The sequence below is a fragment of the Carlito syrichta genome, unplaced genomic scaffold (assembly GCF_000164805.1).
Source record: "Carlito syrichta isolate Samal-C Ts95f unplaced genomic scaffold, Tarsius_syrichta-2.0.1 Scaffold315943, whole genome shotgun sequence".
Lineage (NCBI taxonomy): Eukaryota > Metazoa > Chordata > Mammalia > Primates > Tarsiidae > Carlito > Carlito syrichta.
In genome coordinates, this window is record NW_007260039.1 from 127,326 (window position 1) to 148,708 (window position 21,383).

General features: G+C 38.2%; 1 protein-coding gene across 1 annotated transcript in view; it reads left to right on the top strand.

Moving 5' to 3' along the window:
• The window catches only part of SPPL3 (signal peptide peptidase like 3), a 52,123-nt gene that overhangs the window by 15,908 nt on the left and 14,832 nt on the right, over positions 1-21,383 (top strand). The window contains exons 3-6 of the mRNA XM_008073552.2: positions 4,611-4,699; positions 16,032-16,151; positions 16,937-17,015; positions 18,516-18,628. Coding sequence (XP_008071743.2) covers positions 4,611-4,699; positions 16,032-16,151; positions 16,937-17,015; positions 18,516-18,628 — 401 coding nt within the window. The remainder of the gene's footprint in view (positions 1-4,610; positions 4,700-16,031; positions 16,152-16,936; positions 17,016-18,515; positions 18,629-21,383) is intronic.

Below are 21,383 nucleotides of genomic sequence, written 5' to 3' on the forward strand. Positions count from 1 at the left end.
AATTCACTCACCTCAGCCTCCCAAAGGCGCGGGATTACAGGCTGAGCCACCGAGCCCGGCTGCAGCTTACACTCTTAAGACAGTTTCCAATCAAGATGCAGGGAGAGTGATTTCAGCAACGAGAAGGAACCGAGTCCAGAGAGGCTGAGGTAGCTGGGGTTAATAGAGCACAAAAAAAGAGAGCTGCAGAGAGAAAACCCAGAGATCTGCAAATGGACCCCTGAGCATTCATCACAGAATTGAACACTGCATGCATGTGAGGAAATTACCTAAGGAGGAGGAAAGAATAACATGAAAGAATTAAAAAGGGGAGAACCTATTCCCACCAACCAGATTGGAAAAACGTATGATTAGCATGGCATTGGGTAAAGTACCACTCAGAAACAGTTACACTAGACTGAGCACTGCTTCAGATCCACCTAATAGATCGTAAGGGCAAATGAATAAATTAAGCCATTTTTGAGTAACTTACAGCATCCCTAATCAAAGCCCAAATTATAGGAATATAAAAATATTGAGGTAAGGTAAAATTCACAGTGTCTACCATACAAGCAAAGATTACCAAGCAAAGAGGAAGGAAAACTTGACTCATGAAGGGAAAAATCAGTCAATCAAAACCGACCTAGGACTAACACAGATGTCAGAATTAGCAAAGTATACCAAAGCATATTATACTTTATTCCTTATGTACAAAAAGTTAGATACATGAAAGATATATTTAAAAGGTACAAATCAAACTTAGAAATGAAAATGACAGTGTCTGAGATTTTAAAAATAAACTGGATGGAATTAACAGCACATAGACATTGCAGAAGAAAAGATTAGTAAACTTGAAGGCACAGCAGTAGAAACTATCCAAAATGAAATATGAAAACAGTGTCATTGAGCTATTATTGAACATCAGAGAGATGCTTCCAGGGGCCTAATGTATGAGTAATGGGAATTCCTGAAAGAGAAGAAAGGGAAGGGAAAGAAAAATATCTGAAGAAATAATGGCTAATTTTTTCTAATTTGATGAGAATGGTAATCCACAGATGAAGGAAGCTCAAGAAACCCCGAGCACAAGAAACATGAAGAAAACTATACCACTGCACATCATAATCAGTAGCTCAATACTAGTGATAAAAGAAAATCCTAAAAGCAGTAGGGGTTGGGGAGCATGTTAGATACAGAAGAAAAAAGATAAGGATGACATCAGACTTTTCACTGAAAGTACAAATGAGTGCAGTGGCTCACACTTGTAATCCCAGCACTTTGAGAGGCCAAAGCAGGAGGATCACTTGAGTCTAGACATTCGAGATCAGCCTGGGCAACATAGCGAGACCTCATCTCTACAAAAAATAAAAAAAGAATAGGTATGGTGGCACATAAGAGGCTGAGGCAGAAGGATTGCCTGAACCCAGAATGTCAAGGTTGCAGTGAGCTGTGATCATGCCACTGTACTCTAGCCTGGGTGACAGAGTGAGACCCTGACTCAAAAAGAAAAGAAAATGCAAATGAAAAGACAATGGAACAACAGCTTTAACGTATAGGAGGGGGGAAAAAACTCACTGGAGAATTCTATAGCAAAAAATGTATTTTAAAAAGAAAGGCAAAATAAAGATATTCTGAGACATTCACAACCTGAAAGAATTCACCACTGGCTGTCTTGCACTACAAGAAATGTTAAAGGAAGTCCTTTAGGCAGAATAAAAATGGTACCAGTTGGAAATCTTTCCACACAGAGAAATGAAGATTACCAGAAATGATAAATACATTGATAAGGATTCTTTTCTTACTATGTAAAACTTTAAAATCTAATTAACTGGAACTGGGCATGGTAGTGTGTGCTTGTAATCTCAGCTACTCGAGATGCTGAATCAGGAGGATGACTTGAGCCCAGAAGTTCAAGACCACCCTGAGCAACATAGTGAGACCCTGTCTCAGGTAAATAAATAAATAAAGGATACAAACAAGAATAATGTATTGTGCGGTTCTTGACATAACATGTTTAAATTAAATGCATGGCAACAAGAGCACACAGGTTGAGGAAGGGAAATAAATATAAACTATTGTAAGGTTTTTAGATTATACATGAATGGTATATTATAATTGGAAAGTAGACTGTGTTAGTTAAAGATGTATACTATTTACCCTACAGCAGCCAATAAAATAAAGAATGAAAAGTTATAGCTAATAAGACAATAAAGGAGATAAAATTGAATAATAAAAATTACTATGTTAATCCAAAAGAGGGCAGGAAAACTAGGACAAGTAGAAAACAAATAGCAAAATGATCATCTCAAACCTAATCATATCAATAATCACATTAAATGAAATCAGTCTACACATCCCAGTTAAAAGGCAGCAAGACAGCAGTTGTCAGATTGAGTGAAAAAGCAAGACCCAATTACATTCTGCTTACAAGAAGCATGCTATAAATACAAAGCCAAGAAAGGTTAAAAGTAAAAGACTAGGGTAATATAGGTGTTTTTTATACTCTTCAACAGGAAATTGGAATGGCTATTTTAATATAAGGAAAATAGCTTTCAGAACAAAGACTATTACCACAGATGAAGATTCTTTTATAATGATTAGGATCAATTAAGCAAAAGGATGTAACAATTCTAAATTTTTATTCATCTAATAAAATCTTCAAGATACATGAAGCTAATCCACAAATATTGCTGAAGGTTTCAGTATGCCTCTCTCAGTAATTGATAGAACAAGTAGGCAGGAAGTCAGCAGGGATAATAGTGGATTTCAGCAGTGTTCTTAATCAATGTGACCTAATTGACATTTATACAACACCTCATCCAACAACAGAACACATATTTTTCTTAAGTGTATGTGGAATATTTACTAATGTAGACCATATTTAGGGACATAAAACAAGTTTTGGTAAATTGAAAAGGATTCAGGACTTAGAAAGCATCTCTGATCTCTGTTAGCTCTGGCTGTCTTAACAAAATACTATAGACTGCGTGGCTTAAACAACATAAATTTATTTTCCCAGAATTCTGGAGGCTGGAAGTCTGAGATCAGGGTGTCAGCATGGTTGGATTCTGTTTTCCAAAGTGGCTGCATCAATTTACATTCCCATTGGTAGTGTATGAAAGTTCCAATTTTACATCCTTGCCAACACTTGGTTATCTGACTTTTTTTTTATAGCTACTTTAGTAGATATGAAGTGGTCTGTCATAGTTTTAATTTGTATTTCCATGACGACTAATGATGTTGAACATCTTTTCATGCACTCATTAGCCATTCATGTCTTCTTTGAAGAAATGTCTATGCAGATCCTTTGTTCATTTTAAAATTGGGTTGTCTTTTTATTATTGAATTGTAAAAGTTCATTATATATTCTAGATACAAGTTCCTTATCAGCTATATGATTTGCAAATATTTTCTCCCATCCTGTGGGTTGTCTTTTTACTTTTTTGATAGTGTCCTTTGAAAGCACAGAAGTTTTAAACTTTGATAAAGTTTAATTTGTCTGTTTTGTTTGTGTTTTTGGTATCATATCTTAGAATCCACTCCAAATCCAGGGTTACAAAGATTTACCCTGTGTTTTTATCTAAGAGGTTTATAATTTTAGTTTTCAGATTACTTCAATGTAAATTCATTACAATTAAGTAAAATTTAAAATTCAGTTTCTTTTTCACACCAGCCACATTTCTCAATGGTCATGTGGCTAATGTCTACCACATTGGTTAGTGCAGATATAGAACATCATCACAGAAAGGATTTTACGTACACAAATTCCTTTATAGGAACACACTAGTAGAAAATAAGCTAAGGACTTGAACAGATAGTTCACAAAAAAGAAAGAAATGGGCAGGCTTATGTACACAAAACTGTTCACTAGTTAAAGAATTCTAAATTAAAGTGGCATGCCATTTTTAATTCCCCAGATTGACAGTAACTTCCTTCGGGTCTTGACTCAGAAGTTACTGTCAGTGAGGCCTTCGTTGTCCACCCTGTCTAAAATTTCCAACTGTTAACACCTCCATTTCCTGCTTTTTCTTATTAGCTCTTACTACTAATATACCATATATTTAACTGTTGTTTATTATGTCTCCCACCATGAATGTAAAATCCAGTAATGTTTTTGCTTATTTTTTTTGTTCCTTTAGTACCTAGATCAGTTCTAGATATAGGAGAAACTCAAATATTTGTTGTTGTTGAATCAAAGCTGACAAGATGTAGAGAAACGAATACTTTCATATACTGCTATCAGAGAGTAAATTGGTACAACTTTTCTGGACGTAGTTGTGTGATACATAAATGTCTCAAAATGTGCTTGCCCTTTGACCAGCTTTTCTCCTAGGTTTTTATCATAAGGAAGTAATTAAGGATAATGTGCAGAGATATGACTGGAAGATTCAGGCACATTGGAATGCTTTCATCTGCAGTGAGGAAAACTCTTGAACTGACACTGGAAGGAATGTGGATTGTTTTTTAAAGATGTAGCAACAAGAACTATTTTTCAGAGTTACTGAAAAAAATTTTCTTTTCTTTCCTAATTCCTTAGCATTTCAAAATAGTGTCTTATTACTGACTTTTCTGAACTACTTCTTTTTTTTTTTTTTGAACAAAACTAAAACTTACCTGTAAATTTTTTTCCACAGGTCTCTTAATATGGACTTTGAAAATCAAGATAAAGAGAAAGACAATAGCAGTTCTTCTGGGTCTTTCAATGGCAACAGCACCAATAATAGTAAGACATTTTATGCCAGTTAACTTGTATACATGTAGTTGTCTTAATTTGATTCTGTACTCCCAGTTAATAATTTATTGGGTTTATGGATTTATGTTTGGCATAGTAATATAACCTGCCAGTGATCCTCAAGTGATCCTCCTACCTTGTCCTCCCAAAGCACTAGGACTACAGGCAACTCAGGCCTGTAGTCCTAGTGCTTTGGGAGGACAAGGTAGGAGGGTCACTTGAGCCCAAGGGTTCAAGACCATCCTGGGCAACATAGCCAGACCCTGTCTCTACAAAAAAAAAATTTTTAATTAGTTTGTTATGGTGGCACATACCTGTTATCCCAGCTACTCAGGAGTCTGGGGCTGGAGGATCACTTGAACCTAGAAGTTTGAGGCTGCAGTGAACTATGATCATCCCACTGCACTCCAGCCTGGGTGACAGTGAGACCCTACCTCTAAAAATAAAATAATATCTGTACGGTGTAATCTGTTAAATTATGTTCACATTCCAAACTACTTACTTCTCGTGTATTGCTTTTACCTCTTGCCTAAAAGCTTGCTGCTAAAAATCTTTTTTTCTTAAAGATAACAGGATAGATTAGTATTGCACGCTTATGACTTCACTTAGCTACATTGGTTGATTTTTTTTTTTAGGTCGTGCAGTGGCACAGTCACAGCTCACTGCAACCTCAATCTCTTGGGGTCAGGCAGTCCTTCTGCTTCAGCCTCCTGATTAGCTGAGATACAGATATATACCACCAAACCCAGCTAAGTTTTAAATTTTTTTGTAGAGATGAGGTCTCACTCTGTTGCCTAAGCTAGTCTTGAACTTCTGGGCTCAAGCAATTCTCCTGCCTCACCCTCCCAGCGTGCTAGGATTATAGGCATAAGTCACCACACCCAGTTGAGGTTGATAATCCTGTAGGTGTTGATCATAAATCCATTCAGTGACTCTTAAAAGAGAACTATATCTGCATGAAGTACTTGTAAAACTAAGTATTGTAAGTATCTCTTCTTATATGTAAGATCTTATAAAGATACTTGCTTTAAAAAAAAATGGGGGGAAGGGGATGGGATTAACAGTAGCAAATATCTGTCTGGGGATGGGGAAACACTTCTTATCAACAGGGTGCCTGAATGAAACGTACTTGTACACCTAACCCTTAACTGTACCCCACAAAATCATAATAAAAAATATTGATAAAAAAAAAAAAAGCCCAGGTGCAGTGGCACACACCTATGTAATCCCAGTGATTTGGGACAAAAATAAAAGTAAAAAAATTAATTGGACATAGTGGTGCATGCTTGTAGTCCTAGCTACTCAGGGGACTGAGGCAGGAGGATTGCCTGAGCCTAGGACTTCAAGATTGCAGTGAGCTGTGATCATGCCAGTGCACTGCAGCCTGGGCAACAGATCAAGACTTTGTGTCAAAATAATAATTATTATTATTTATGGAAAATGTTCAACAGTATTATTCATAATAGCCAAAAAGTAAAAACAACCCAATGGTTTATAAACTAATGAATTTATAAACAAAATATGGTATAGCCACATAATGGAATACTATTTATAATTTAAAAGAATCAAGTACTGGCCGGGCTTGGTGGCTCAGCCTGTAATCCCAGCACTTTGGGAGGCCGAAGTGAGTGGATCTCCAGAGCCCATGGGTTCGAGACCCACCCAGGCAACTTGGCGAAACCTTGTCTCTATAATAAATCAAAAACTAGCTGGGTGTGGTAGCACGCGCGTCTGTTCTGGCTACTTGGAAGGCTGAGGCGGAAGGATCTCTGGAGCCCAGCAGGTCAAGGCTGCAGTGGCCTGGAACGAGCCCACTGCACTCCAGTCTGGACGACAGAGTGAGACTCCCAACTCAAAAAAACCCTTTTTAAAAGACCCTTATATAGCATATATGCAAATGATGTACTTAAGCCAGATAATAAATCTGTTGTACATCCATCACAGAAGCCTAAGAGAAGTCTCATATAGTATGTTTCTAAGTACAGTTTCATTCTCAAGTAAATAAATAAATGATTATGTCAGTCCATACAGTTGGAGTCTACCAGATAACATCAATGTTTTATTTCTTGTTGTAAATCTGAGTCTAAAGTGTAACAGAATACCTCCTTTTAAATTGTTGTTTTCTTAAATCTGCCTCCTGTGTTGTGCTAAGTTATCCTTCACAATAAATATGTCTTCAGTGCCTACTCTGAACCACATATACCAAAGGGACAGATTGGGACAGAATGAAATCCACCTCCACATAATAAGGTAAAACATAATGAAAGAAATAACCATTGCAAAGAAAGCCAGTACTTGATTATGGAATGTAACATCATTCCAGATTGAAGGGATGACATGGAAAACAGGATGGATTTATCAAGAATCAAAGAAATAATGACCGGGTGTGGTGGCTCATACCCGTAATCCCAGCACTTTGAGAGGTGGAGGCAAGAGGATTGCCTGAGCCCAAGGGTTCGAGACCAGCCCAGGGCAATTTGGCAAGACCTCGTCTTTACAATAAATTTTTAAAAAATTAGATGGGCATGGTGACGTCCACGCCTATGTGATTCCAGCTACTTGGAAGACTGAGGTGGAAGGATCACCTGAACCCAGCAGGTTGAGGCTGCGGTGTCCATAATTATGCCACTGTACTCCAGCCTGGGTAACAGACTTATACTCAAAAAAAAAAAATAAGAAAGAATTAATGACCAGGAAGATCAACAGAAAAACACAAGATGTTGTCTACATGCTAATGGGATTTAAGTCCTGAATAATTAACACTGTAGAACAATTTGGGAGAAGGTTCTGAGAAAAAGAAGGTACGAAATTAGTGTTGAGATTTTGGCTAGAGTGTTCTGGACTGATTAAAGGAGAAAGTGACTAGTTAGAAGTTTCTAAAAGATTGCAGGCTGGGCTCGGTGGCTCAGCCTGTAATCCCAGCACTTTGGGAGGCCGAGGCAAGTGGATTGCCTGAGCCCGCGGGTTTGAGACCTACCCGGGCAACTTGGTGAGACCTCATCTCTACAATAAATCAAAAACTAGCCAGGCGTGGTAGCACACGCCAGTAGTTCCCAGCTACTTGGAAGGATCGCCTGAGCCCAGTAGGTCAAGACTGCTGCGGCTGGGAGTGTGCCACTGCACTCCAGTCTGGACAGTGAGACTCCAATTCAAAAAAAAAAAAAAAAGATTGCAGTTGCCCACTCTTCAAGTAATAAGGATCAAGGAATTTTGAAGAGACTTGAGAGTAGGAAAAGGTTAGGTTAAGGCTAGCATTATTGGTGGAAGATTGGGAGTGAAGGGTCACTCTATGATGACATACTTTGAATATGTCAGAAATGATTAAATTGTCCTTGATTATAAGAGATGCTAGAAGAAGGAAACACTATAAATGATAACAGAGGATTAAATTGGCCCTGTTACTCATACCAAAAAATCAAAACCTAAAAGGAGAGAAATCACTTTGTAATTGAATGTTTCCCCCTGCAAGGTGGCCTAGGGTATTTGACCAAAAGACTGGATGATAATTATTGCTTCAGATTATAGTAATACTCCCCCTGTCTGAGCAACTCCAACCACATGGAAGTCAGGAAGTAGAATAAGCCTACCAGAAAGTATGGCTTTCAGCTCATTAGAAAGCAGGATAATGAAACTTAAAGCCAGGATGAAAGAACACTACACACCAACCAGAATAGCCACAGTTAAAAATCCTAACGACACCAAGTGTTGGTGAGGATGTAGAACAACAACAAAGAACCTTCTTGCACTACTGGATAGAATGTAAGTTGGTACAATCACTTTGGAAAAGCTTCATATGATCCACTAAAGTTAACTACATAAACACCTTTGTACCAGCAGTATCACTCCTAGTTATATACCCAGCAAATACAGGCACATGTGCATCAAAAGTCATGTACAAGAACTCTCAAAGCAGCATTATTTGTAGCAGCCAAAAAATTGGAAACAACCCAAATGTCATCCATAGAATGGATAAATTTAACCCTGTGCACTCAAATTTGTCCTTTGAGGGGACATCGTAAATCTGGCAAACCACTCAGATATCCCCTCTCAGGGTACATAAAGAGGTTGCTGGTGATTATACAGGACAAACTTATGCAAGCACAGTTTTTTCAAAAAAGTATGTTTCCTTGAAGTTTTCCATTCAAATTGCACAAAAAAGCAAAGATAGTTTGAATATGTATTGATATATGCATAAAAAATAATCAACTGGCATCACTTGTAAAGTGTTTTCACAGTGGTGCAGACACTTCTTTGTGGCAAAAGGTAACCATAAAGAGGATTTGTATAATAAGAAAGGCATCTCTGGGTATACCCTTTGTATGCATAATTTGGAAAGATAGATAAGCAAATTACTGTAGCCTTAAAAAAAAAGAGACTTTCAAAGTTGAAGGCAGATCATATTGAAGTATTGAGTGGCATAGATCGATTGTATCTATCTGTACTAAGTCAGAAAAGTAAAGCTAGAAAAGTAATATTTTGAAAATTTCATGTCATGATTTCATAATTTATAATTAGAAGTTTTTTATCCATTTAGTTTACAGAACAATGACAAAACGAAAAGACAAGTGAGAGTTATAAGCAGCAGTGAAGATGAGTTAAACTTAGACTTTTATGCAGATAATTTAGAAAAAGTTTGTTGTACATCCTCAAACAACAGGACCACAAACACCAAGTGATATAAGAGAACTGATTGACTGTTTTACTCTGTATTTTACAAATGAATTAGTGGATACTGTAATAAAATAAATAAATTATTATGTGGGTGAAAAAATAAGGAAAAAAGCAGCTATCTCACAAATCAATTTGGCACAGGTGGCATGACATTGACCAACAGGAATTTTTAGCTTTTATCGCAGTTATCCTAAATATGGGAATAATTCAAGTACCAAATTTGCAAGAGTACTAGTCAACTGCTTTCAGTAGTAAAATACTCTTCAGAAACTTTCAGTAGAGAAAGGTTTATGCATATCTTCTGGATGCTTCATTTAAAAACACCTGTGCCGAGTGATAGGATGATCAGAACTCATATTCAAAGGCCAATAGTTATTTGTAATACAATGATTCAAAATAATTGCAATACTTCATATCAGATCAGGCAACTTGTGTTAACAAATCCATTGTTCAATTTAAACGGCAAATATCATTTATAGCATACAGTCCAAATAAGTTTACTCGCTGAGGTATATGCATTTATACGCTAGCTGATTCGAAAGCAGGATATCTTTTTTCACTACCTCCCTACTTTGGAAGCATAACATCTGAAAACGTCATTTGACCTGATCTTTCAGTAAGCACCAGAATTCTATAACATTTATATTAAAAGTGGGGGAAAGTTCCCAGTGCAGCAGGATCCACATGTTTACTAACAGATATTACACTAGTATTGTCCTAGCAGAAGAGCTATTAAAGATGAAGTATCATCTTACTGGTACAGTCAGAGTCTATCAAAAGGGAATACCAGCACAACTCAAAAAGCCAAAGCTTTCCACGAAAAAATCAGTAGCATAAAGGAAAAATCTTACACTTATTACATGGAGGAACAAAGAATCATTACAATTGTCAGCACTTGGAATCATGCAGGAATGAAATCTACCACAAGGACTTTACATAGTGGAAATATTATACCTGTCAAAAAGCCTGAAATGATTCTAAATTATATTGCAAATATTGCTGTGGCTCATGTGGATCAGTATGCTTCTATATATTAATTTTTGTGAAAATCTTTAAAATGGTAGAGGAAGCCAGGCTCAGTGGCTCAGCCTGTAATCCTGCGCTTTGGGAGGCCAAGATGAGTGAATTGCCTGAGCCCACGGGTTCGAGACCTGCCTGGACAACTTGGTGAGACCTCATCTCTACAATAAATCAAAAATCAGCCAGGCGTGGTAGTGCATGCCTACCTTTCCAGCTACTTGAAAGGCTGAGGCAGAAGGATCGCCAGAGCCCAGCAGGTCAAGGCTGCAATGGCCGGGAGCTGCCACTGCACTCCAGTCTGGGCTTGACTGAGTGAGACCACAACTCCAAAAATAAAATAAAATAAAAAATAAAAATAAATAAATAAATAAAATGGAGGAAACTATTCTTGTGGGAACTAGAAATATGTATTATTAACTCCTGTATACTGTACCATGCATCAAAAAGAAAGAAAAACGTATGTCCCATTTGAAATTTGAAGCATTGATCCATCAGTTGAGAAGTGGTTTTCAGGAATCACAAATGCGTCCTTCCACATTGCCTTTAAACAACAGACTGAACAATAAATTGCATATTATTAATGTGAAAGGAAGAAAACAAGACCGCATTGTCTGCTCGAATAGAAAAGCACCAGGTAGAAGACATCAAACAGATTACTGTAGCACAACATGTATCAATGAACCTGCAATGCATGTTGGTGACTGTTTCACATGTTACCACGTTAGAAAAAAATATAATAAAATTCTGATTTTTTGTCATTAATAAGTTCCTCAAAATTCTATTATAAGCCAAATATCACTACAATAAAAGAATTGGTTCCAGTGCTGTACTATTTAATATGAAGTGATTTGTTTTTTACTATTTCATAAAAAAGTGTGGTGGAGTTGCTGTTAGGTGATCTGCAAGATGTCTCCAAGTGCAAAGGGTTAGTATATTCATGCAATGTAAATGAGTGAACTTCTACAGATACATATAACAGAATGAATGATTCTCATAAATAATGTTGAGTGAAAGAAGCCAGACATAAATATAGACATATTATACAATTTGGTATATATAAAGTTTAAAAAGCAGGCAAAATAAACAGTATTTTAGGATGTGTGCTTGGATGGAAAACTGTAGGGGAAAAAGAGAGAAGTGATTGAGAGGTACACAAGGAAAACTGGGGTTGATCTGTTTCTTGGTCTAAGTGATATTAGGTATGTGATAATTTATTGATCTCTACATTTTTGTACTTATTTGTTTCACAATAAATGAGGTTTGAATGGGATGGATAGGGGTGTGGAGTTAGTTATTCCAGGTTCTGATTTCCCCTAACCTTATTTTAACTTCTGTATCTGCCCCTAAAAAGCCTATAAAGAGATTTTCCCATTGGCACATCAGTCCTTCATTTAATTAGCATTAAGTGTTTTGTTTTATTTTTTAAGCCATACACGCGTGCCCTATTATCTGACATTTTGAAGTCCTTAACAGCTTCACATGTAATTTATCTGAACAATGAAGATTGATGGAAATGTACAGTTGGAACTCTCTTCTTTAGTAGAGATACACATCTTAATCTCCCTCCTTAGACTGTAAACTCCATAAGATCTGGAAATGACTTTTTTTTTTCTTCTCTCCTGTTGCTTACTGTATAATAAGTGTTCAGCAAATATTAAGTCAAAAGCATGTTGCTTGCATAGAGGTGCAAAATCGGTAACTTTCTTAACAGTTATCAATATATTGCTCAATGTCTATTCCATACCAGACATATAAATATATATGACTGTAGCTATGTTCCTTGAAGACTAAAAATGTTGCTGTACATAATTTTTAATTCTATTACCATGCTTGTTTCTTATGTTGATTTTGGCTTTAAAGATAATGCAACTACACTTGCGTAAGTCTTCCCAATTATAGCTCCTCCATTTTGCTTTGTTCTGTTTTGTTTTCAAGTTACTGGAGTTTGGCTAAAACATCTAGTTAATTAGCTCCTTCTCCTTCAGGACCTTTCTCCAAACCTTGAGGTCATGTACATTGTTTTAGGGTAGCATTTTGTAAGCAGCTAAAGGAGATTTACTTGCCCTGTGATGTTACTTCCTGGTTTAAAATCTGATTTAAAAAAAAAAAAGTCTGTGCATTCTATCTGTTGTTCTACAAAGGTTGTTTGCATTCAGTTTTGCACTTTAATTGTAGGCTGAATTTCTAAAATTTAGATTTATTATAAACAAATACATGTCAAATACAGTCTTTATTATAACCAGTCATTTAGTTTTGCTCTTCATGTTTTGAACCAGTATAATCTGTCTGTGGACTATATGATGAATATTTGTTTTACAGAAAGGGGAGTGTGTGTGTTTTAAGATTTATGGCTTTTTTTCCTAGAGAATAAAATTATAATGGTATCAAAAACAAAACTTTTTTGGCCAATTTAGTACTTGCTGAAATAAAGTTACAAATGTTTACTCAGTAACTGATTAGTTTCTAAATCAGTGACTTTTTTTTTCTAATAAGGATCAATTTCTTTTCCTATGACAAATGCTCATATATTTAAGAAGTCATTATTTTCTGTTGTGAAAGGCACCTGAAATCTGTAGTTTTCTCTAGTTCTCCTGTGAAATATTGTAGAGATCTTAATTTTAAAACTATTCAGGCCGGGCTCGGTGGCTCAACCTGTAATCCCAGCACTTTGGGATGCTGAGGCTAGTGGATTGCCTGAGCCCACGGGTTCAAGACCAACCCGGGCAACTTGACGAGACCTCATCTCTACAATAAATCAAATATTAAGTGGGCATGGTAGCACACGCCTGTAGTTCCAGCTCCTGGGAAGGCTGAGGCAGAAGGATCATCTGAGCCCAGCAGGTCAAGGCTGTGGTGGCTGTGATTGTGCCACTGCACTTCAGCTTGGGTTACAGAGTGAGACTCCAACTCGGGAGGGAGGGAAGAAGGAAGGAAGGAAGGAAGGAAAACCTATTCAGGTGAAATATAGTTAGAGCCAGTCGCGGTGGCTCAAGCCTGTAATCCCAGCACTTTGCAAGGCCGAGGCGAGAGGATTGCCTGAGCCCACGGGTTCGAGACCAACCAGAGCAACATGGTGAGACCTTATCTCTACAATAAGTCAAAAAATTAACCAGGCCTGGTAGCATGTGCCTGTAGTTCCGGCTACTTGGAAGGCCGAGGCGGAAGGATCGCCGGAGCCCAGCAAGTCGACACTGGGGTGGCTGTGAGTGTGCCACTGCACTCCAGCCTGGGCGATGGTATGAGACTCCAACTCAAAAAAATGTGTGTATATATAGAGAGAGCGAGAGCACGAGCGTGAGAGCATGCACTAGAGAGCTAGAAATTTCACAGAGTTTTGTCTGATAGCTATACCCTCCCCCAAAGTGATCTGTGGGCCAAGATGAATGGGTTTGACTGCAGCTCAGGACAGACTGGTTCATATTTGCTTTTCATGACACACAGATCACTTTTCCTAAACTGAGTTGCCCTACTCCTAAATGAATTATTTGACTCGTTTGCCTGGCCACTAAGAAGCAGTTTCATTTTATTGGAATACTTCACCAAAACCCTGTAATATCTTTTGGGGACAAGCAAATTTAAATACCTGAGAAAAGTTTTTTTTGTTTTTTGTTTTGAGTTGGAGTCTCACTCTGTCGCCCAGACTGGAGTGCAGTGGCCGCTCCCGGCCACCGCAGCCTCGACCTGCTGGGCTCCGGCGATCCTTCCGCCTCAGCCTTCCGAGTAGCCGGAATTACAGGCACGCGCTACCACGCCCGGCTGATTTTTGATTTATTGTAGAGATGAGGTCTCGCTGCCCAGGCGGGTCTCGAACCCGCAGGCTCAGGCAATCCACTCACCTCAGCCTCCCAAAGGCGTGGGATTACAGGCTGAGCCACCGAGCCCGGCTCCTGAGAACAGTTTTTAAATGTTGGTTGTTTATTGCAGCCCTTTGTGTCTAGTTATGTTCCTACTGGTTGCATGTTTTATTTGTTGCCTTAATCTAAGAGAAGACAGATTTTTACTTCTAATATTTTATGATAATAGATCATATAAAGATTTAGTTGGTTCCTTTTTTGCACTTTATGACATCTCAGCAGAGTTAATTTGGAAGTGGGTAGCATACAAGACTATAACTGGTAATTTTTTCTTTTCATTTATTGTTTGTCAGATTTTGTCATATTTTCCTTCTCTGCCACTCTGTTTGTTAGTGATTCTCAACTGTGAGTGCAAAATAAAATTTTTGGTTTTTTTGGTTTTTTTTTTTTTTTTTTAGTCGGTGTCTCACTCTGTCACCCAGGCTGGAGGGAAGTGGTACACTCATGGCCACTGCAGCTTCGACCTGCTGGGCTCAGGTGATCCTTCTGCCTCGGCCTTCCAAATAGCTGGAAATACAGGCATGTACCACTATGCCTGGCTAAGTATTTATTTATTTATTGAAGAGACAAGGTCTTGCCAAGTTGCCCAGGCTGGTCTTGAACCCTTGAGCTCAGACAATCCTCTTGCCTTGGCCTCCCAAAATGCTGGGATTACAAGCACAATCTACCGCGCCCGGCTACAAATAAAATTACGTGGGAAGTTTTTAACTGGACCTAACCTCTAGATATTTCATGTTAATTGTCTGGGGTTGGACCTGGGCATCATGGGTTTTTTTGTTTTGTTTTTGTTTTATTTTGTTTTTAAGCTCTCCAGGTAATTTCAATGAATAGCCAAGAATTGAGAACTACTGTGGTGAATCCTACTCTATTCCATGTGATTGTTTTCCCCCATTTATTTCTTATTCTGGTACCTTAAGATGTTCCCATAAGCCAGGCACAGTGGCCCATACCTGTAATTCCAGCACTTTGGGAGGCGGAGGTGAGAGGATTACTTGAACTCAGGGGTTCAAGAACAGCCTGAGCAACATGGTGAAACCTCATCTCTACAATAAATAGAAAAAATTAGCCAGGTGTGGTGGCGCATGCCCATGGTTCCAACTACTTGGAAGGCTGAGGCGGAAGGATCACCTGAGCCCAGCAGGTTGAGGCTTCAGTGGCAGTAAGCATGCCACTGTACTCCAGCCTGGGCAACAGAGTGAGACTCCGACTCAAAAAAAAAAAAATTCCCATAAAATAATTTTTCTGATTTGTTTTCAGCTATGTCTTGTTTGGGGAAAACAAGTCAAATTCTCAACTATTATCAACAATGGGAAAGAGTGAACATGCGTACATTAAATCCACAGATGGTATGAAATTATTTATAGTTGGTGGGTTTTAATCACCTCTTTTACCAAACCTATAAACAAGGCCACAAATAAGCATATATCCACTCATTTGGATTTCTGTTACCTCTTAGTGTTCTTGATTGGAAGGTGGTGTTTTTGTCCTGTCATCCAGTTGGTTAACACGAGGAGTATTTTTTGAGCACTTACTATATTTTACAGTATTTTTTGAGCACTTACTATAATGAAGGAACTGTGAGAAAAAATTACTAGTTGTATCTTTAGCAGGCTTGTAATCTCATTGGGAAGGAAAGAATCATAAGGTCTGGATAATCCAGGTCTCACATACTAATCCCTAGAATGATCTGCATTTTAACAAGTTAATGTATAGAAGGTGCATGGGCACAGTGTCTGTTACATAATGAGTTGTTAATATGTCCCTTTTTCTCTCTCCAGGCATCCAAACAATTGACTCCACCCAGGCTCTGTTCCTTCCAATCGGAGCATCTGTCTCTCTTCTAGTAATGTTCTTCTTCTTTGACTCAGTTCAAGTTGTTTTTACAATATGTACAGCAGGTAAATGAGTTTCTCTGTCCTTAACATCTAAAAAAGAAAAAAAAATCACCATTTTTAATCATTGTTCAAAAATTATCTGATGGTAAGAGTATAGATCAAAAAACCCCACACAAATTAAGATTTATACACCATGCCATGCAAGTTTTTCTTTATAAATCTGGCTTTTTCTCCTCTCCGTCTCATCTTCCCCACAGACTCCTCCTTAACCACTTGATACATATATCATCTGTTCAGACCTGCCATCACAGTGCGAAAGAAAGGCCAGGGATCTGAAAACTCACTAGCTTTATGACACCAGAACAGTATTGCTTAGGGTGTGGCTCCCTTTCTAGTAGGCTACCAGAAGTTCCAGTTTGGTAGAGAGGTCATTGGCAACCTCTACCAGTGTTTCTGCAAGTAGAAACATTGATAGCTAATCAAGGCGATTTGACTGTTAGCTTATCTGTTTTCAAGCTAAGCGATGATGGAAATGTAAAAAGCATCCGCAAAATGCTACAAGACTTATTAGGAGATCATCCCCTGACCTGCTTTATATCTTTTCTTATTGAGATAGAAGAGAATGAGAAAACACCTATGCTTCCCCTATTTCAAATCGCGCACCTTTTTTTTTTAAAGAGGTTATGTGTGTAGTACTAAAGGAAGATATTTTTCTTCTCTAGTTAATTAACTGTATTTCCTTGTCAAGAAAAGTATTTTGGGGAATAACTACTTTTCTACAAATCATGCCATTTTTCTTAAAATTGTAAAAAAATAACAAAAATAACCATACGTTTTTTTTTTTCTAGTTCTTGCAACAATAGCTTTTGCTTTTCTTCTCCTCCCGATGTGCCAGTATTTAACAAGACCCTGTTCACCTCAGAACAAGTAAGAACTGGGGACTTTCTTCTAAGTTATAAACTTGTGTATGTTTTTCTATCATATTTGATAGCATTATTAAGAGTCTCAATTTCTGGTATAGGCTGGAGCACACAAATGTCAGCAGACTGGGAAGAAAGATGTTTTATCTTTAAAACTGAAGATAGGCGGGGCTCAGTGGCTCAGCCTATGCTCTTAGCACTTTGGGAGGCCAAGGCAAGTGGATTGCCCAAGCCAGCGGGTTCAAGACCAGCCCAAGCAACTTGGCGAGATCTCATCTCTACAGCAAATTAAAAAATTAGCCAGGCGTGGTAGCACACACCTGTAGTTCTGGCTACTTGGAAGACTGAGATGGAGGGATTGCCAGAGCCCAGCAGACTGATGCTGGGATGGCTGTGAGCGTGCCACTGCACTCTGGCCTGGGCGACGGAGTGAGGCTCCGACTCAAACAACAACAAAAAAGACCGAAGATAGTACTTCCTTTTGCATCTTTTCATGGGAGAGGAAATGTAAATAAATCTTCATAAAGTTCGAGTCATTGTAATATGCTTCCTGCTTACATTATTGAAAAACAAGCCATTTTCTTTTGAAGCAGTGCTCATTTCTTTACTGGTGCATTAATGGAATATGAGAATAGTGGTTGAACTCAGACATTCTCCTTTGTCTTTTGTCTTTGGTGACCTAGATATGCCAGCCACTTGCATTTAATCCCAGTGCTCACAACCTAACTCCTAAAGCCATTGCTCCATGGAAACAAAATGCTGTACTGATAGAGATGCTGTATGTGCTTAGAAAATCAGTCACTAGTGGCAGCTGATTTTCTGAGGAATTAGTGATAACCAAATAGATTTACCATCTTTAAAATATTTACTCATCTTTGCTAAATGAATTGAGTTGTTGGCTTTCTTCATTTTGTTTTCCATACAGTTATAGAATTTCTTCCATAATTAGCTTCCCTTGAGGTTGATATTGTCACTTTACACTTCTAAATACCCTTGTTGATAATTTGGTCTAAAAGTACATTATCAGATGGGTCCAGTCGTGTATTTCCTTTGTGTATTCCTTAACTTATTCCAAAGAGGTTTCGGTATTTTGGATTTTCATGTGTCTAGGTGTTGCCAGCTTTTTTTTTTTTGAGTTGGAGTCTCACTCCGTCGCCCAGACTGGACTGCAGTGGCTGCTCCCGGCCACTGCAGCCTTGACCTGCTAGGCTCCGGTGCTCCTTCCGCCTTAGCCTTCCAAGTAGCTGGAACTACGCCCGGCTCATTTTGATTTATTGTAGAGATGAGGTCTCACCAAGTTGCCCATGCGGGTCTCGAACCCGCAGGCTCAGACAATCCACTCACCTCAGCCTCCCAAGGTGCGAGGTTACAGGCTGAGCCACCGAGCCCGGCTATTGCCAGCTATTTTAATCTAGCCATCATGAATCCTGATCACAAGTACCAAAGAAGAGTTTGATTATTGAATAAAGTGTGCCCATCAGTCAAATAAGTGCTGTGTGTTTTCCAGGATCTCCTTTGGTTGCTGTGGGCGTTTCACTGCTGCTGAATTACTGTCATTCTCTCTGTCTGTCATGCTCGTCCTCATCTGGGTTCTCACTGGCCACTGGCTTCTCATGGACGGTGAGTAATATGTGACAGATTATAATTTTACTTTAGTTTTATTGGTAATTTAGTATATTCACAGAGTCGTAACCATTACTACAATCCATTTTGCGGCATTTTCATCACCCACCCACCCCCAAAACCCTTATCTATTAGCAGTCGCTCACCTTGTCCCCCACCCTACCCCACTTCAGCCCCAGGTATCCACTGATCTGCTTTCTGTCTCTATCAATTTCTCTGTTGTGAACATTTTACATAAATGGAATCATACATTATTTGACCCATTGTGTCTGGTTTCTTTCACTTAGCATAATGTTTTCAAGAGTCATCCATGTTGTATCCTGTATCAGTACTTCATTCCTTTTTATGCTGAATACTATTCTGTTTATGGAAATTCCGGTTTTATTTATCCATCCACCAGTTCTTTCTACTTTGGGGGCCATTATGAATAGTGATTCTGTGAATATTTGTATACAAGTTTTTGTATGGATTATACTTTCTTATGTAAATGAGATTATATTGTAATATAATGCATAATATGGTATATACTACATATAGAACATATTATGTCATGTATAATATGTATCATATATAATCTGCATGATATATACTATATACTCCTTTTTATGTAATGATATAAATACATGTTTATATCAGTATATAAAAGTGTATCATGTCCTTTTAATAACTCCAGAGTATTTTATTGTATGTATGTTATTTAACTATTGCTTAGATTGTTTTTAATATTTTTCTGTTGTAAAGAACCCTCAGAAGCCGGGCTTGGTGGCTCAGCCTGTAATCCCGCGCCTTTGGGAGGCTGAGGTGAGTGGATTGCCTGAGCCTGCGGGTTCGAGACCCGCCTGGGCAGCGAGACCTCATCTCTACAGTAAATCAAAAAATCAGCCGGGAGTGGTAGCACACGCCTGTAATTCCGGCTACTCGGAAGGCTGAGGCAGAAGGATCGCCAGAGCCCAGCAGGTCAAAGCTGCGGTGGCCGGGAGCGGCCACTGCACTCCAGTCTGGGCGACAGAGTGAGACTCCAACTCAAAAAAAAATATATATATATAAAGGAACCCTCAGGTAAACATTCTAGTTTCATCTCTTGGTATGCATGTCAGATCACTTACTAAGATTATTTTTTAAGGATGAATTCCTAGACATGAAATTCCTGGGACAAAATGTTTTTGCATTTCAAGTTTTTTTATCTGTTACTATTCTGACTTTCAGATAGTCATAGTAGTTTATGCTCCAACCTACAGCATATGAGAATTTCCCTTCACTGATAACAATTAGGGCATAATAGTAATGACAATAGCCAAGAGTTATTATTGAGTGCTTTTTTATGCGTTGGGCACTCTGCTCAATGTATTACATGGATTATCTCATTTAATCCTCACAACAGCTCTTCAATAGGTACCACTATTATTCCCATTTTTGCAGAAGAAACAAAGGGTCAGAGAAGTAACTCATTCAAGGTCACAGAACCCCTGTGTATACTCATACTTACTACCAAAACGTCTTGGGAATGACATTTCAAAAAATCTACCACAATTCTTGTAGTCTTTCCTTTAAGACATTTTTTAACTTTAAAAAATTTTTAACTCTGTACTCTGTCTCTGCTTCCTGTATATACAGTCCTCACTCTCATTTTCACAGTTCACTTTCTTAATCTCAAGAAACGTTTAACTACTCTGCTTCACACCATCTGTCCACCTTTTTCCTTCTTCTGATGGTTCAAAAGGGAAGGAAGTTAAAATATAAAGGCAGTCAATGTTATACTATTCTTAATAGTATCTAAATAATTTTTAAGGGAGAAATTTGAAAATTGGGGATTATAGGTATAGAGTGCATCTATTTCTGTATCCATTCCAAGCAACCCCAAGGCTACTCCAGACCTTGGAAACAGAGCTCTTTGGAACCATTGCCAGCCAGGTCTGGGAGGCTCCTCTGCACTCTGCCAGGCATTTCCCTGCAGCCCTGGGGCTGGCTCAGCTGTGGTGGAGTTGACATTCATGCTGTTGTCTAAGTCCAGAATCACCCAGAGCGACGCTTACTGTGACAGCCTCAAATTCAGGAGTAGCTGAGTTAGTCAAAAAATTTCTAAGTTCTGATCTTATAGAATATATATACTTCCTGTATATCTATAGATCTTATGCTTGCTGAGTAGTATTGGTCCCTACTTTGAGAATTTTTTTTTAAGTGGTGTTTTTATATTTATACTTTTTAGAAAATACTTGCATCGAAAATGTGAATTAACTCAAAATCTAGGGTGTTCTGTTCATGGTCACATTGGATATAATTTGACAAACAGATTGTAAACTCTTATTTTTTTTCTGTGATCCAGAATTAGAATCCTATCAGTCTGCTTAGGAAATGTTCAATGAAAGGAAATTGTTATATTCTTAATGAGGAAGAAATTCTAAACCTTAAGGAAAACTAAAAACTTGTCCTTCTGCTTTAAGGAATTTTTTTTCCCTCAAATCCAGCACAAGGATTTGAAATTTATATGTGCCAAATTAATTAGTAAAAAGCTGTAAGAAAGTGAATATTGCAGGGAAATAAACCATCAAGTGGATTGCAGGTTCTACAGAATTTTATTTAAATGACATATTTTTAATGAAAGGTGATATTTAAGTGAAAGTACTTTTTAAATTGTAAAGTCTAGCTGGGCTCGGTGGCTCAACCCATAATCTTGCGCTTTGAGAGGCTGAGGTGAGTGGATTGCCTGAGCCCGCGGGGTCGAGGCCCGCCTGGGCAACTTGGCGAGACCTCA